The sequence below is a fragment of the Rhinatrema bivittatum genome, chromosome 6, assembly GCF_901001135.1.
Source record: "Rhinatrema bivittatum chromosome 6, aRhiBiv1.1, whole genome shotgun sequence".
NCBI classification, from domain to species: domain Eukaryota; kingdom Metazoa; phylum Chordata; class Amphibia; order Gymnophiona; family Rhinatrematidae; genus Rhinatrema; species Rhinatrema bivittatum.
The window spans coordinates 70907054-70923869 of NC_042620.1; the positions used below are offsets into that span (position 1 = coordinate 70907054).

A 16816-nucleotide genomic window follows, 5' to 3' on the forward strand; every position below is an offset into this window, starting at 1 on the left:
CAGCCGGGAGAGTTTCTCACATCCCTGGATCTGTCAGAAGCCTACCTGCACATCTGTCAGAAGCCTACCTGCGCATCAGCGTTTTTTACGCTTCGCAAACCTGGGCTAGCCACAGCACCCCAAACGTTCACCAAAATCATGGTTGTAGTGGCGGTGACACTCAGGAAAGAAGGAATCCTCGTACACCCTTATCTGGACGATTGGCTGATCAGGGCAAAATCCCCTGAGGAAAGTCATCAGGCGACCACCAGAATCAAAACTCTACTGGAGAACCTCGGGTGGGTGGTCAACACAAACAATAGCTGTCTGCAGCCCTCCCAATCTCTGGAATACATGGGAGTCCGGTTCGACACCAGACAAGACAAGGTCATTCTGACCCCTACAAGAAGAACAAAGCTGATAAACCAATTGCGAAACCTGTTAAGTAGTCTTTGCCCCAAGGTGTGGGACTACCTCAAAGTCCTTGATCTCGTGACATCCTCACTGGAAGTGGTCCCATGGGCAAGAGCTCACATGCGACCCCTACAGCGTTCCCTACTGTCAGAATGGAATCCGATGTCCCAGAATTACTCCGCCTCCAGCTCCCGGAGGAAGCTCTAACCCAGCTACAATGGTGGCTCAAGAAGACCATCTGAACAAGGGAGTAAGGCTATCCCCACAGACCTGGATCTTGCTCACCATGGATGTGAGTCTACGAGGATGGGGGAGCTCACTGCCTGGAACTGACCGCCCAGGGGCAATGGGACAAGGAAGAGTCTGAATGGAACATCAACCGACTGGAAACACGGGCAGTCAGGCTAGCCTGCCTACGGTTCAGTCACAGACTCTGGGGCGAATCGGTCAGTCATGTCAGACAACGCCACAACAGTGGCCTACATCAGCCGCCAGAGAGGAACCAGAAGCCAACAGGTGTCCCTGGAAATAGATCCCCTAATGGTGTGGGTGGAATCAAACCTACAAGAGATGTCAGCCGCCCACATCGTGGGAAAAGACAATGTCACTGCGGATTACCTCAGCAGAGAAAGTCTAGACCCAGGGGAATGGAGGCTGTCTGCCACAGCCATTCAGTTGATAGTAAACCGCTGGGGAACACCAGCCATGGACCTCCTGGCAAGCCGGTCAAACGCCCAAGTTCCCAACTTCTTCAGTAGCAGAGCATTGACGAGAGCATTGATCCCAAGGGATCAATGCTCTCGTCCAGACCTGGCCACAGGAAATCCTGCTATACGCCTTCCCACCATGGCCGCTACTGGACAGAATCATCCGCAAGATAGAACACCACAGGGGACCAGTATTTCTAGTGGCCCTGGACTGGCCAAGAAGGCCGTGGTACGCAGACATGCGAAGACTACTGACAGGGAGCCTTCTCCCTCTACCTCCTCACAGGGATCTGCTTCAATAAGGCCTGATCCTCCAAGAAGTCCCAACTCTATTCTCTCTTACGGTCTGGACATTGAGAGGACACGCCTGAAGAAGAGCGGATTCTCGAGGGCGGTGATTGACACTCTGCTCCGAGCACGTACGTTTTCCACATCTCTAAACTACATACGAATATGGAGAATATTCAAAGCCTGGTGTGAAGGCCGCGACATCCTCCCACAGACAGTCAAAAATCCCACGATTCTGAAACAGATATGTTGTTTTTTTTACTGTTCATTATTGTTTATTCCTGTCACATCTCGCTCGCCTGCCCCTTGCCCCCCTCTCCCCTTTTCTCGCCTGCTTCCCTTACCCCTACCGTGTTCATTGTAATTTCTGCCTGCTTCAGTTACTTGTAAACCGGCGTGATGTGTACTATGAATGTCGGTATAGTAAAAGCTTTAAATAAATAATAAACAAATATATAAATTCCTGCAGAATGGCTTACAGAATGGGTTGTCTCTCAACTCCATCAAGGTGCATGTGGCTGCATTGGCCTGCTACAGAGCCAAGGTGGGGGGCGGCAGCCTAGCCTCTCACCCGGACGTCTCCCGCTTCCTGAAAGGGGTCAAACAGATCTGACCACTCCTGAAGTGGCCGGTACCTTTATGGAATCTCAATCTAGTCCTAGACTTCCTAGCAGGAGCCTCCTTCAGACCCACCCACGGTCTGCCCCTCAGACTACTAACACTGAAGACTGCATTCCTAGTGGCAGTCTGTTCGGCCCACCGCATCTCCGAGCTTCAAGCACTGTCCTGTCGAGAACCCTTCCTCAGGTTCACACCGGGATCCATACAGCTACGCACGGTCCCTTCCTTCCTCCCAAAAGTGGTTTCTCACTTCCATCTAAACCAAACCATCTCGCTGCCATCACTAGACGAACATAAGGACTTGGAAGAATCTCGCCGCCTTCGCCATCTTAACGTCGGCAGACTACTACTCTGATATCTGGAAAGGTCAGAATCTGTATGAAAGACTGACCACCTCTTCATCCTTCACAGCGGGAAGAAACAAGGGGAAGCGGCCTCACGGGCAACCATAGCTCGCTGGATCAAAGAAGTTATCAAGGCGGCCTACGTAGAGGCAGGCAAGCCTCCACCTCTACAAGTCAAGGCCCATTCCACTAGAGCCCAGGCAGTGTCCTGGGTGGAAACCAAGATACTGTCACCTGCCGAGCTCTGTCGGGCGGCGACATGGTCCTCCATTCATTCCTTCTCTAGGTTCTACCGCCTGGATGTTCAGGCTCGGGAGGACACAGCATTCGCAAGGGCACTTGAGTGGGCCACGGGCAGCCTCCCACCTGGTCCGGGAGTAGCTTTTGTACATCCCGTTGGTCCTGAGTCCATCTGCTACAGCTAGGAAATGGAGAAATTACTTACCTGATAATTTCGTTTTCCTTAGTGTAGACAGATGGACTCAGCATCCCGCCCATGGCTGCTGACAATCATGGAAACTTCGGGTGACAATTCCCCGAGAGCAAGACAAACACGGGTAAGCCAAGCTTCCCTCTAACTAGGACACCCATACCTACCGGGTGTCGGTGTTTTTCGGTTGAGTGCACTGGCTCTCCAGCTATATCCACATCAACCAGTTCCAGTTAACCAAGTTATTCAAGTTAATCAAAGTTAACCAAGTTAATCAAGTTGCTCAGTCACACATATATCCCCAATTGCTTTTCGAAGAGAATATTGAAGAGCAGGGCTTCCTGCAGGGGTATATGTACTAGGGCTAATGTCAGATTGAAATCTGATCTGTCTCCAACTGCTATCAGGAGCACACTATACCCATTGGTCCTGAGTCCATCTGTCTACACTAAGGAAAACAAAATTATCAGGTAAGTAATTTCTCCAATATCATGACAGTATTATAGTCAGTATGAAGTCGCAGACACCTAATTAATATAAAAGCATGGCATTTTATTTTTCCTTTTTTTTTTTTTTTTTTTTTTAATATCTTGCATCTTTGTTATTGGTTTTAATGCGAAAGTTTTACTATTGTCTATACAGAATGTCATGTATCATGTCCTTGTAGGTGGCTCATTATGAATGTTTTTCTTCTGTATTCCGCCTCGACTTATTGCTGCAAATGTGAATAAAAATTAATTTAAATAAATGCAAAATAATCTGTTTAGTCTTTCTCCCTAATGGAACTTTTCCATCCCCTTTATCATTTTTGTCATCTTTTCTATACGAGATGGGGCAACCGGAACTGCACACAGTACTCAAGGTGTGGTTGCACCATAGATCTATATAAAGGCGTTATGTTCTCAGTTTTTTTCTCTATTCTTTTCCAAATAGTTCTTTACATTCTATTTGACTTTTTGACCATCGCCACCCACTGAGCAGGAGATTTCAAGGTATTGTCCACAAGGACTCAGATATCCTTTTCCTGGGTGGTAATGCCTAACATGGAACCTAGCATACCATCATGTTTTTGTACAATTCCAAGTTGTAAGGTTCATGCAGATCTTCATTTGAAGCCTTATCTTCCATCAAGACATCTACAGCTGTGGTGTTCATTGTAAGGCCCAGGAGGAAATGGTGTCTTCCAGAACCCTAAGTACAGCTCCCTAACTCTCTTCCCCAATAAACACCATACCACTTCCCTTTTCTAGAAGCTTGCTGCTGGTGCTGCCACCTGAACATTTGTTCTGTTTTCTTCTGGCACTGTGCAGCTGTTGGTGAGTTTAAGCCATCTGATGCCTGAATTCCTATGCTGTTCTTACAGTCTCATGAGAGCCGTGCGGAAGTTTAATACTGCATGACTATAACTCAGTGAGGGCAGCGAGAAAAACAAAACAAAACTAGAATAAAACAGAACTGTTCTAGAGGTGGCACTGGCAGCAAGCCTTCAGAAAAGGTGAAGGAGGAGTAGAGTAGGCTTGAAGGGGATGGAGGTGGTTAAAGGATGGTGAAGATTAACTGGCAGGAGAGCCAAATGGAGGTTGAGATGAGAGGAATTGGGTTGGGGAAGAGTGTGGGTGGGAGAGGAGGAGTGTTGGGAAGATGAGTTGGGCAAGAGGGGAGCGAATGGGATGGAGATGGGCTGTTAATGTAGGGGGGCGCAGCCTCTTTTTTTTTAGTTACACAGATTGCTCAGAGATCACAGTGGCACATAGTAGGAAGCATTCTCTCAGCATTTACCCTTCTTATCCTGGTGCTAGAGGGTTCCTACGTCATATGCTAGCTGCCACTCTCACAGGGAGCAAACGTTTGGTGTCCTTCCATCCTGTGCTACACCGTATATTCATGCCCTATCCCTGCCATCTCGACTACTGCACTTGACAATTGCTATGTTCTTGATAACCACTGTATTTGATATTTGCTGGGCATTTGATAATTACCTTTACTGTATTGATAACTACCTTTACTGTTTTTGATAATTACCGTGTACCTCTCTACTACTGCACCCTTTCAACTGCTGAGTACCCATGTATCTCCTCTTCCACGCCCTTTATACATTGGAACTCGTTCCATCAAATATTTCCATTCCCCTCTCACACTTTCTCCCCCTTCTACACATTCACTATTTCTCACTTCTGCCTCAGTGCATGCTACAACCTGAATGATAAGAACCCCCTCTTATTTCCCTTATCATCCGCACCCAATTCCAGTCACATACTACATCCTAACACCCATCCAACATGCATCAACATCAGATCACCATTCTCAAATACAACAAATGCAGGCCCAACTCTCCCCTATACCCACGACACCACTCACATCTAAGAACCATCCTCCCTTCCATGATCTCCCCCCCTCTCACCCAAATCATTGGCCTTACCGCTCTCTCTCTTGTTCTCCTCAATGCCCAGTCACTAAACAAAAAAACCCCTCTACTCTGCGACCTACTCATAGACCAAAATCCAGATATCTGTGCCATAACAGAGTCCTGGCTAAAGGATTCTGATACGGTTCTCCTTAATCAGCTTCCATCCGACACATACGACATTTTTTCTATCCCCAGGCCAAAAAAGAAAGGAGGTGGTTTACTTTTAACCATTAAGAAAAAATTCAATATGATACACCACCCTATCCCTCCCCCACCCAAAATTGAAATAGGACTTTTCAAGTCCCCATTTTTACAAATTTGTCTCGTCTATGCCCCCCCAGGAATCTTACATAGCAATCCGTCAACCCTCATAGAATACATCGCTAAGAACATCTCCATCGACACCCCAGCAATCATATTAGGCGATTTCAATTTGCATGTTGATAGCTCCCCCTGGACCCCATCATGTGACGCTATACTCGACTCACTAAATGCTCTAGGATACAAACAATCCATTGATTTCCCTACTCACAAGGCAGGCCATACCCTCGATCTCCTCTTCACTAACGCCCTCATTCAAACTGACCCTCCTTCCCACACTCCCATCCCCTGGTCAGATCATCACCTCATCAATGCATCTCTCTCCATCAAGATACCCACATGCCATGATAACATAAAGAAAACTATCCACTACAGAAAAAATTGTACCAGAGATGACCTTATCTCAGCGGTCTCAAACAATCTCGATCACTTAGACCTCTCCAATGCAGACACAGCACTTGCCTCATGGTACGACATCACAAACAATATAGCCAATTCTACGTGCCCCCTACAAGCCAAACTCATCTCCTCACAAAACAGTAACAAAAAGAAACCCTGGTACTCCCACGAACTAAAAAACCTTAAACAACAACTTCGAAAATCCGAAAAGATCTGGCGCAATGACCCTTCACATAAACACTTGGCACAATTTAAATCCTCCTTACATCTGTATAAAGAAAAACTTAACAACACCAAACGAGATTTCTTTGCTAACAAAATACACCAATTCCAATACAATCCTAAAGTGCTATACGAGTACGTTAATTCTCTCACCAAGTCAGCAGCTTCCGACGTCCCAGATGACATAGCCAAATCTAAATGTGAAGAACTTGCCACATTTTTCCAAACCAAAATAGACAAGCTGATATCCAAGTTCACCAATGCATCATCCACTCCCATCCAACAATTGGAACCTGACTGCAACCAAATCAAGACTAGAAACAACACTAATATTCTATCTTCTCTAGAATGCACCTCTACACTAGAAATAGAAATTCTTATTAAAAAAGCCAAACCCTCCTCCCATCCAACTGACACAATACCCACCAAACATCTTCTCTCAATACCTAACCTTATTGCTAAACCCTTAACAAATATCATCAACCTGTCCATTAATTCTGGACAGGTTCCTGTCCCCCTCAAACAGGCAATCGTCAAACCTATACTAAAAAAACCTAAACTTGACCCCTCTGATCTAGCCAACTACTGCCCCATCTCCAATCTCCCTTTCATTTCCAAACTCCTTGAAAAAACCGTTAACAAACAACTTACTGAATACCTCGATGACAACCACATCCTAGCACCTGCTCAGTACGGTTTTCGGAAATCTCACAGCACTGAGACTCTTTTACTCTCTCTGTCAGACCATATACTCAAAGGTTTCGAGAAAGGACAATCTTATATTCTTGCCTTTCTTGATATCTCCTCTGCATTTGATACCATCAGCCACTCCATTCTCCTACAGCGGTTAACTGAAATTGGCATCACAGGGGTTGCCCTCAATTGGTTCAACTCCTACCTCAGTAACAGGAATTTCAAAATTCAGTTAGGAAACCATGTTTCCAAGGCCATACCCCTCAAGCAAGGTGTCCCACAAGGTTCATCCCTCTCCTCAACCCTTTTCAATATCTACATCTTACCCCTCTGTTACCTCCTTTCCAGCCTCAACCTCCCTCACTATATATACGCTGACGACGTTCAGTTGCTCATCCCTATTACTGACTCTCTTTCGAAAACCATGGATATCTGGAAAAATACACTCCAATCCATAAACAATCTCCTATCTTCCATCCACTTAGCTCTGAATACCACTAAAACTGAAATCATGCTTATCTCACCCCAAAACCAACTGAACCCCTCCCCTCTTTCAAACATCCCACTTGCGCAACAAGTCCGTGATCTGGGCATCATTCTTGATGGTCACTTCACACTTAAGAAATTCATCAGTAATATACTAAAAGATGGATTCTTTAAACTTCACACCCTTAAGAAACTTAAACCTCTACTTCATCCCCCTGACTTCCGTACAGTCCTACAAACTATAATCTTTGCCAAAATCGACTATTGTAATTCCCTCCTCCTCGGACTTCCGAATAACGCCATCCACCCCCTTCAAATACTACAAAACACTACAGCCCGGATTTTGACCAACACTCACAGACACGATCATATCACACCGGTCCTAAAAGATCTACATTGGCTCCCCATAGCCTCCCGCATACAATATAAGGCGCTCTCCCTCGTTCATAAGGCCTTGTACAATCCCGAAATGAATTGGTTTAATGACACCATCCGATTTCACCAATCTAATAAACCCACTAGACACATTCATCTCGCCACCATGCCCACCACCTCGCCTAAACTCTACAAATTAACCTCCACGAGAGCCCGTGCGTTATCGATCGCCGGGCCAATCCTCTGGAACACAATGCCAGTCGAACTTCGACAAGAAGAATGCTCTAAAACATTCAAGCGTAAGCTTAAGACCTGGCTCTTTACCAAAGCATACACATAAATTCTCCTTGCTCTCATCTATGTTCCCCTCATCTCTGTTCCCCCTTCAACCTGGCTTACCATTAAAGCATACACCTACCTCCCCTCTCTCCCTTTTATGTCACCCTACCCCCTCTCCTACCCCTTTGCTCCCCTCCCTCCTCCTCACCTTCACCCCTTACCCTGCACATATGTTAAATTATGTTAATCCCTATTATTGTACATATTGTATATACTTGCAATTTTTGCCTACAATAATTTTCATCTACCTTTATTCTTCTGCCACTTTCCCCTTCAATAACTCCTCTGTCACTTTTCCCTACAATAATTTATTAATCTAACTTTATTCTGCTGTCACTTCCCCCCCCCCTTTTTTTTCTTCTTTTACCCTTTTGTAAACATGTTATTTTAATTTTAGTTTAATTCTTTATTTCCCCCACCTTTCCCTTTACTTTCTAGTTATTAAGTTTCAATATGTTTTTAATTGTATTTTGGTAAACTTGTTCAATGTAAAGCGCCGTTACAGGCACTAGTTTTATGTTACGCTGTGAACCGATGTGATATCTTTGATGAATGTCGGTATATAAAACCTTTTAAATAAATAAATAAATAAATAAATAAATAAATAGTATACCTGAACAGCCAGATCAGCTGCATCATCAGAGATCACCACCTTTCTGAAGATCATATCAAGACCATGGCTGCATTTGTACCCCATCCAAATACAGCCTCTATTGAGGAGATATGCAGAGTTTCATTGTAGACTCAATTCACACTTTCATCACACTATTTGTAAGCAGACTCCTGATGTGTTAGCAGGTTTGACTAGTCTGTTCTGTACGGTCTTTGTGAAGGTTAACATCCAACTCTAGCCCCCAATACGCATTTTTATTATTTTGGATTGTATTATGTTTAAAAAAATTTTTGAGGTAGTTTGAAAACTATTAGAAATGGTTCTAACCCTTCAGTGGTTCTTGTTTTCATTTCTTTTGGATAAAGGACAGCCTATAGCTAAGACGTTTATATACATGACTACAGTCTTTTCTTTTTTAGAGAAAACAAAAGTTACTTACAGATATTCTTTGAAGACAGTAGTTCACAAGTCACACAAACTCTCTCCTCCCCTTCTGGAGTTGAGCTCATTTTAATTATTGAACTGAAATATGCCACAGTACTCAAGGTGTGGTTGCACCACAGATCTATATAAAGGCGTTATGTTCTCAGTTTTTTGTGGAAAGTCCTGTGTATGACCAGAAGGGTCTTCAGGTTTTTGATAGGGAGATCTAGAACATGCATTCCATGTTGGCACCATCGGATGGCATAAACCATATGTGTGACTGAACTGCTATCTTAAAAAAAAAACCCAAAACTGTTGCAGGTAAGCAACTTGGTGTGTTAATATTGTTTTTATTATAAATTTCAGTATTGTTTCCTCTTATTATAAATGCTTTTTTTTGTACAACAATATCCTCTGCAAGTTTAAAGACAAACTTTTGTTCACATACACTGTTTAACATGCTATCAATTGGTTGTGTTTTAGGACCCAGGACCACCACCTCCCTCACCTTTGCTGGGTTTAAAGCCATTACAGTTAGTGGAGGTCAAAGCAAGGGGAAGATTTGGATGTGTGTGGAAAGCTCAGTTGTTGAATGAATATGTTGCCGTCAAAATATTTCCAGTCCAGGTATGTAAATATTTCTTTATATTTGCTGTATGATTAATAGGAGTACAATACATAAAATGCACAGTTCTCATGCCATGTTAACTTAAGAACATGTCTCCAAATATATGCAACTTGAAGTTTAGTACAAGTGTTAAAAAAAAAAAAAATGTAATTGACTATGATGATCAAGCAAGCATGTTCAAATAGCAGGGATTCCAGATGAATGACTAAGCAAATAAAAGCAAGTTTGCTTACAGTAAACAGTGTTTTCTTTAGATAGCAGGATGAATTAGCCATGATCTGTGGGTGACATCATCCTGCAGCACTGAAAGGAACTGTCTTTTGTAGAATAGTGAACTGCATATATCATGCACACATGTAGTTATAGCACTGTGAAGCACTATGATCACTGAACTTACCAGAGAATCATCCAGCACGGATGACATCATTCCTGGAAGGATGGAACTAACTGTTTTTATTCTAACTGATAAGAAGAGGCCTGTGGCCTATAAGTAAGAGCACGCTAAGTACACATGCTAAAATATATATTGATTGGCTATTAAAGGTAATGGGTGTGGATTATGCAGATGGCTGATTCAGCAGACCCCAGACCCTTATAACCTGAAGCGCACATCTTGGAGCTCTGAGCAGATTCTGAACAGCCTTTGTACACCTTTGCTTGTACCATTCTTTCTCTGTTTTATCTTCTGCTCCATAGAGGAACTGTCCGCCTTCCTCTATTAATTATCAATAAACCTCTTTCTTTATTGTTGTTTGAAGCTAGTATTCATTCTGTAATTAGATAGAGGGGAAGCCCCTCTTTTAACACTTTCCAAGCTAGTAGAGTTTTTAGCTGTACTGAGCATGTGAGGGAGTTGCCTCAGAATCTCCTCAGTTTGTTACAAAGCTAGTCCAAGGATAATCTGCTGTCTAGGGAGGAGGGTGGGTATCTCATGGCTAACTCATCCTATCTATGGAAAACACTGTTTATGCTAAGAAGAGGTGAATCAGCCATGATCTGTGCAGGAGTCCCAGGCTGAAGGTTTCAGTGCAGTACTTATTGATGAGCAACCCAGACCCCACCTTGGAGAGCAGACTATTTGTGTCAGGTGGTGCAAGACCACCTGTCCTACTTCACTGTCCTTGGAGGTCAAGGCATCTAGGCAGTAATGTGAAGTGAAGATGTGCACCAACAACTAAGTGGCTGATTTACATATGTCTTCAACTGGGACATCCTTGAGATGTGCAGTGGAGGAAGCTGTTGCTTGTATCTGGTGAGCTCTGACTGGATTAGTGAGGTTGAGTCCAGAAACATTTATAGCAGTGTTGAATGCAACTTGTGATCCAATTGGAAAGTGTTTTGCTACTGCTTCACCAAGCTTATTGGAATTATGAGATAAACTGTTGCAATGATTTTTTGTGGGATTGCATACAATGTTTATAGTATGCAATGCTTGTTTGCAGTCCAACGTATGTATAGTCTTTTCATCCATATTCACATAAGGTTTTGGAAAAAAAGTCAGGAGAACTACTGACTGGTTTAGATGGAATGCAGAAACCACTTTTGGTAAGAATTTGGGATGAGATATGAGAACTGTTATGTAAGAATTGCATATACGGTGGGTAATTTCAACTAATCCAGAACACTATTGCACATGTAATAGGGCACTCCAGAAGAATCTCGGCTAGTCTACTTTACTTCAACTTCATTGGTTACCAGTATCATGTTGTAAATTTAAATGCCTGCTTTTGGTTTTCAAGGCTTTGCGAGGAAGTTGAAGAAAAAATTAAAATGGCATGAGATAAGTAGGAGCTTAAGGTCAAAATGGAAATCTGTTACAAATACCATCAATAAAATGTTTTCGACAATCAAAATTGCTGAAAAGATCATTTGGCGGTAGTGCTCCAGTGTTATGGAATAAGCAGCCCCTTGAATTGAGCGAGGAAGTTGATTTAAATAAATTTAGAAGAAAGTTGAAAACTTGGTTTGTCTCAATCCTTTAACACCTGAATTGTTGTAGTAAGTGTGTAGAATGGAACAGTGAGAAATCTTGGCAATGGGTCTTGCAGTGTTATATGAAGCTATTTAAAAAAAAAGTTTATTTTCACTTTATTTTTTTATGTATGTGTTAATTGAATTGTGTATATCGATAGTGTGCATTGCTTGGAGCAATTTTTGATCAGTGAAGCAGTTTTTAAATATTAAACTCACTGACTCTGAGTAGAAGTAACTGCTAGTAGAAATAGAACTTTCCAAATTAAGTATTTTAAAGGCACTGTCTCTAAAGGCTCAAACGGAGCTTGAATTAGAGTAAGGACTATGTTTATGCCCCATGGCACTGGCAGTTTTTGCACTGGTGGATGTAGTTACAACAGACCCTTCATGAATCTGGAGGCCAGTAAGTGCATAGAAATATAAGCATTCCATTGTCAGAGTGGTAAGCTGCATTTGTGCTAGACTGATGCGACAGCATGACCCATCTTGGGGAGAAGGTGAAGATAATATAGGAGATGTCATGGTTCACAGTTGAATGGGTTCAAGTTGTGAGATATGCACCATTCTGAGTAGCATTTCCACTTAAAGGAGTAACTTTGCTGCTTTGATGGCTTTCTAGCAGAAAGGAGGGCATTTTGTATTGGATCTGGAAAGACCATTGTGCAAGGACCAAACACTCCACATCCATGCTGTCAGATTGAAGGATGGTCATGTTGGATGAAGAAGATAGTCTTCTTCCTGTGATAGGAATGAGGGATCATTTCTCAGATGAATTGGAGGTCTTACGGAGAATTGAACTAGATAGGCATGCCATTTATTTATTTATTTTGAACTTTTATATACCGACGTTCATGTAGAAAATACATATCACATTGGTTTACAATGAAACGGTTGTTGCATAAACGCATTACATAGAACAGGGGTTACAAAGAACTGGGATCCAGGAAGATAAATACCAGTGGTTATGTAAAAACTGCTAATATATCATTCAAATAGAGTGCAAACATTAAAAAATAAAGACCAAATAATAAGTTAGAATTAAAGAGCAAATAAATAATTAGAATAAAAAAGAATAAAAAGTCATGGTTGTCTTGGCTACGCAGGTGTAATTAAAATCATCATGGCCTTTTCGCACATGAGCTTTTGAATGGCCCCGGCTGTCCTGTCCAGATCATCACAGTGTGATGACATAGAGCCAGATCTAATTGTGCTGCTCTTTGAAGGAGGAGGAGGAATAATGAGTTCTGGAGGTTGACCTGCTTTTGCTCCTGGCCCTCAAGTTTGCTATCTTGGCGTCTTTGGAATGTTGGAACAATGGGAACATTCAACCACATGCAGGGCTGTTTGGTGATCGTCTGTAATAGACATAAATTGGCAACACGTGCAGGATTTGAAGCCACTAATGTTTTTCTTGGAGGTCATCAGGAAAGTTCCAGAAATTCCTCTGAGAACTTTCCCTTTTCTTTCCTCTTTTCTTCTCTCTTTTTTTTTTTTTTTTATAGCAGTGAGGGTAGCACTGAAAAGTACTGGGGCCGATGCTATATCAAACGCAGAAAGCGGGCGCTGACTTTTCAGCACTCACTTTCTTAATGTGTGGATGGCGCCCGCAAGGGGGGGGGGGGGGCCGCCATGCTATAAACAAATTAGGCGGAGGCGCTAGGGTCGCTTGCGCGACTTTAGCGCCTCCTTGCTAATGCGACCCTGCCGCGACTGCTGGTTACGAAAACAGACATCGGTAAACTCTGCATCGGTTTTCATAACCGGCCATCTGCCAGTAATGAAAACCAATGCTGAGTTTACTGGCGTCGATCTTCATACCTCGGCAGACCGCCAAGTTATTTTTTTCTTTAAAAAATAAAGTAGAGAAAAGCAGTTTTTTCTGCTTTTCTATACTTCTTTTACATGTGCTCAGCTATTAACACCTGCTCCAGGCAGGCGTTAATATCTGTGAGCTAAATGTGCGTCTGAGATGCACACTTTTTTTTTTTTAAATGCGGAGTGAATGAGTAATAGCCTCATTCACATGTATTTGCATGTGATGAGCGCTATTGCATTCACTCTGCGTCGGACACGGGTTAAGTAGGCGCTAATCCCTCTATTGTTTCAGGGGGTGTATTAGTGCCTATTTAACCCGCATCCAAGTGCAGGTTATACAGTGCGCTTGGCCCCACTGTTAGGGAGGTTACTGAAAACAGCAAGGCAAGAGAATTAGATTGAGAGGAGAGAATGTTTGAAGGAAAGACTGATGAAAAAAAACCAAAACAAAACAGAGGAGACTCTCTGGCAACGCCCGCTCAGAAACTGCTATGCATGTTCAATAGAGCTCAAAGCTCCACTAGTTTGGAGAGGTGGTTCTGTTCAGTGCCACCAGATGATTTTACCCACGGATCTTGGCTAATTCAGCCCTGTTTATAGACTGAAAACCAGTCTCTCATTATGTCAATCCACCTATTTCTACCAGCTATTTTGGTCCGTGATTGGACTGTTTTAAATGTGGGGCAAGATATATCAAAAAAACAAATGTAAGAATTTGTAAGCTTGGTAACAAAGTTCAAATACTGTGTCAAATCAGAGAGAATACACAAAAATTGATGATAAAGTGAAAAGATTCCCAGAATGTCATTCAAAGCAGCATTGAATGACATATGGGGGATCATTGGACTTTATCAGCTTTTGTTTCCCATAATGCAAATTTTCAGCATATTAGATATTGAGCATTAGCTCACTATTGAAAATGAATCCATCAGGATGTTTGTCAGTGCACTAGTTTAGCTGCTTCTCATGAGATCTTTTAAATTAGTTCAGTTTATTCTAGTATACTTGTCAAGTGATTTGTTTAGAGGAAATTTAATTATAAATAGGGTTGCTGATCATTATTTTATTTTGTGATTTTTGTTTTAAAGTTTTATATGAAGCAATTTAAACTGAAAATAAAATGAATTCAGAAAATATTTAACCTGATTAGGAGCAATCAATGCTGAGAATAACACAAATAGCAATGTTAGAATTGAAAATAACCAATAGAGGGGATCCAAATCAAACAGATTGATAAAGGAAAAATAGAAAGCAAGGGCAATCAAACTTAACCTTTAATGCAAAGAGCAAAGTCAGGGCAGCAGTAGATAGAGCAAGGTCATATTAATGATGACATTCAGTACCAACTAACAGAGAAGGATCTAAAGACTTATTGGTCACTCATGGATAGTTCCAGTTACAATGGTTCATAAAATACAAATCTACTTCCATGATATCTTACACAGCATTGACAAGGACATTTTAATAACTAGGAGGCTTCAGGCAGTGTTACTTTTGGCTTCAACTAAAAAAAAAAAATAGCCACCTTTACCTTTGGGTAGTTTTAGCTCCATTCAGGAAAAATCTTATTTTAATATTGAAATCTTGTGATTTCTAAAGAATTATTTCAAATCCCAGGAGAAGTTTGAACTTCAGAGTTCTTTAATAATGCAGTCAATTCCAAGCTGTCAAATGATAGCTAGGGAGCACAGGATCCAAGATGGCGACACGCTGTGAGTAGGGATGAGTTGGAGTCCAGCTGCGTTTGGATTTTACCTGTTTTCCTTATCCAATGCCACCAAAAAGGAAGGGAAAGATAAGGGTTTATCCCTCCACCGTCACCAATTATGCAGCAAAAGATCACTCGTTTCCTAAACACAACAGCTAATATCCAGCGAGTTGAAGAAACCATTGTGTCCAACGCGGAGAGAGCCGTGCTGACACCGGAGGAGACTTGACTGAGCCCTGATCTAAGACAGCCACCGACGCAGAGACCAGGGCTGCTGTTGCAGCACGGACCGCTTAGTGAGAGCACCACATCTGGGACAGCAGAGCAAACAACGCGGACGACAGCTGCAGAAGCAGTTTTGTTTTCAGCAGGTATCCCGGAGGACTTGAGCGGCGGAGGAGCAGCGAGACCTGGGCAGGAAGAAGGGGCTCTGGCTCTGGGAGTGAGTACAGCTGGAAAAAACCTGCATGTTTTCCCAAACCCCCTGTCAGAATTTAAACCCTTGGTGATTCCGAGCCGCCCTGAGACAGTCACAATGGCTCAGCTATGGTACTTATTGGCAGGAGTAGCAAATGCCTTGAATAATCTTAGTACTAAAGTAGAGACTTTGGCGCTCCGAAATGCTCAGTTTTCAACTGCTCTTCAAACAAAAATTGAAGAGATTTCCACAAAAGTTTCAACTTTAGAATCTAAGGAGATAGAGCATTTAAATTTTAAAGCAGCGGTGTTGAAGGATCAGAATGCTATTGCTAGAAGAGTGGAAATATTGGAAAATGCATTGAGGCATTTGAATATTAGAATTCTCAGTTTTCCTAGAATTATAGGAGAGACTCCCTTTATTACCCTTAAAAGGTTTTTTCAAGAAACTTTGGGCTTTGAAGATGGGAATAATCCGTCAATTAATAAATGCTATTTTCTTCCCAAAGCAAGGGGAGTAACAACATCAAATAGACTTAAACATAAGAACATGCCATACTGGGTCAGACCAAGGGTCCATCAAGCCCAGCATCCTGTTTCCAACAGTGGCCAATCCAGGCCATAAGAACCTGGCAAGTACCCAGAAACTAAGACTATTCCATGTTACCGTTGCTAGTAATAGCGGTGGTTATTATCTAAGTCAAATTAATTAATAGCAGGTAATGGACTTCTCGTCCAAGAACTTATCCAATCCTTTTTTAAACACAGCTATACTAACTGCACTAACCACATCCTCTGGCAACAAATTCCAGAGTTTAATTGTGCGTTGAGTGAAAAAGAACTTTCTCAGATTAGTTTTAAATGTGCCACATGCTAACTTCATGGAGTGCCCCCTAGTCTTTCTATTATCTGAAAGAGTAAAAAAAACGATTCACATCTACCCGTTCTAGACCTCTCATGATTTTAAACACCTCTATCATATCCCCCCTCAGCCATCTCTTCTCCAAGCTGAAAAGTCCTAACCTCTTTAGTCTTTCCTCATAGGGGAGCTGTTCCATTCCCTTTATCATTTTGGTAGCCCTTCTCTGTACCTTCTCCATCGCAATTATATCTTTTTTTTAGATGCGGCGACCAGAATTGTACACAATATTCAAGGTGCGGTCTCACCATGGAGCGATACAGAGGCATAATGACATTTTCCATTTTATTCACC

The 16816-nt window shown here is 42.4% G+C and overlaps 1 protein-coding gene across 3 annotated transcripts in view; it reads left to right on the forward strand.

Moving 5' to 3' along the window:
• The window catches only part of ACVR2A (activin A receptor type 2A), a 404271-nt gene that overhangs the window by 272668 nt on the left and 114787 nt on the right, over nucleotides 1-16816 (forward strand). For all 3 annotated transcript variants that reach the window (XM_029605421.1, XM_029605422.1, XM_029605423.1), the window contains one exon: nucleotides 9545-9688. In XM_029605421.1, the coding sequence (XP_029461281.1) occupies nucleotides 9545-9688 (144 nt within the window). The remainder of the gene's footprint in view (nucleotides 1-9544; nucleotides 9689-16816) is intronic.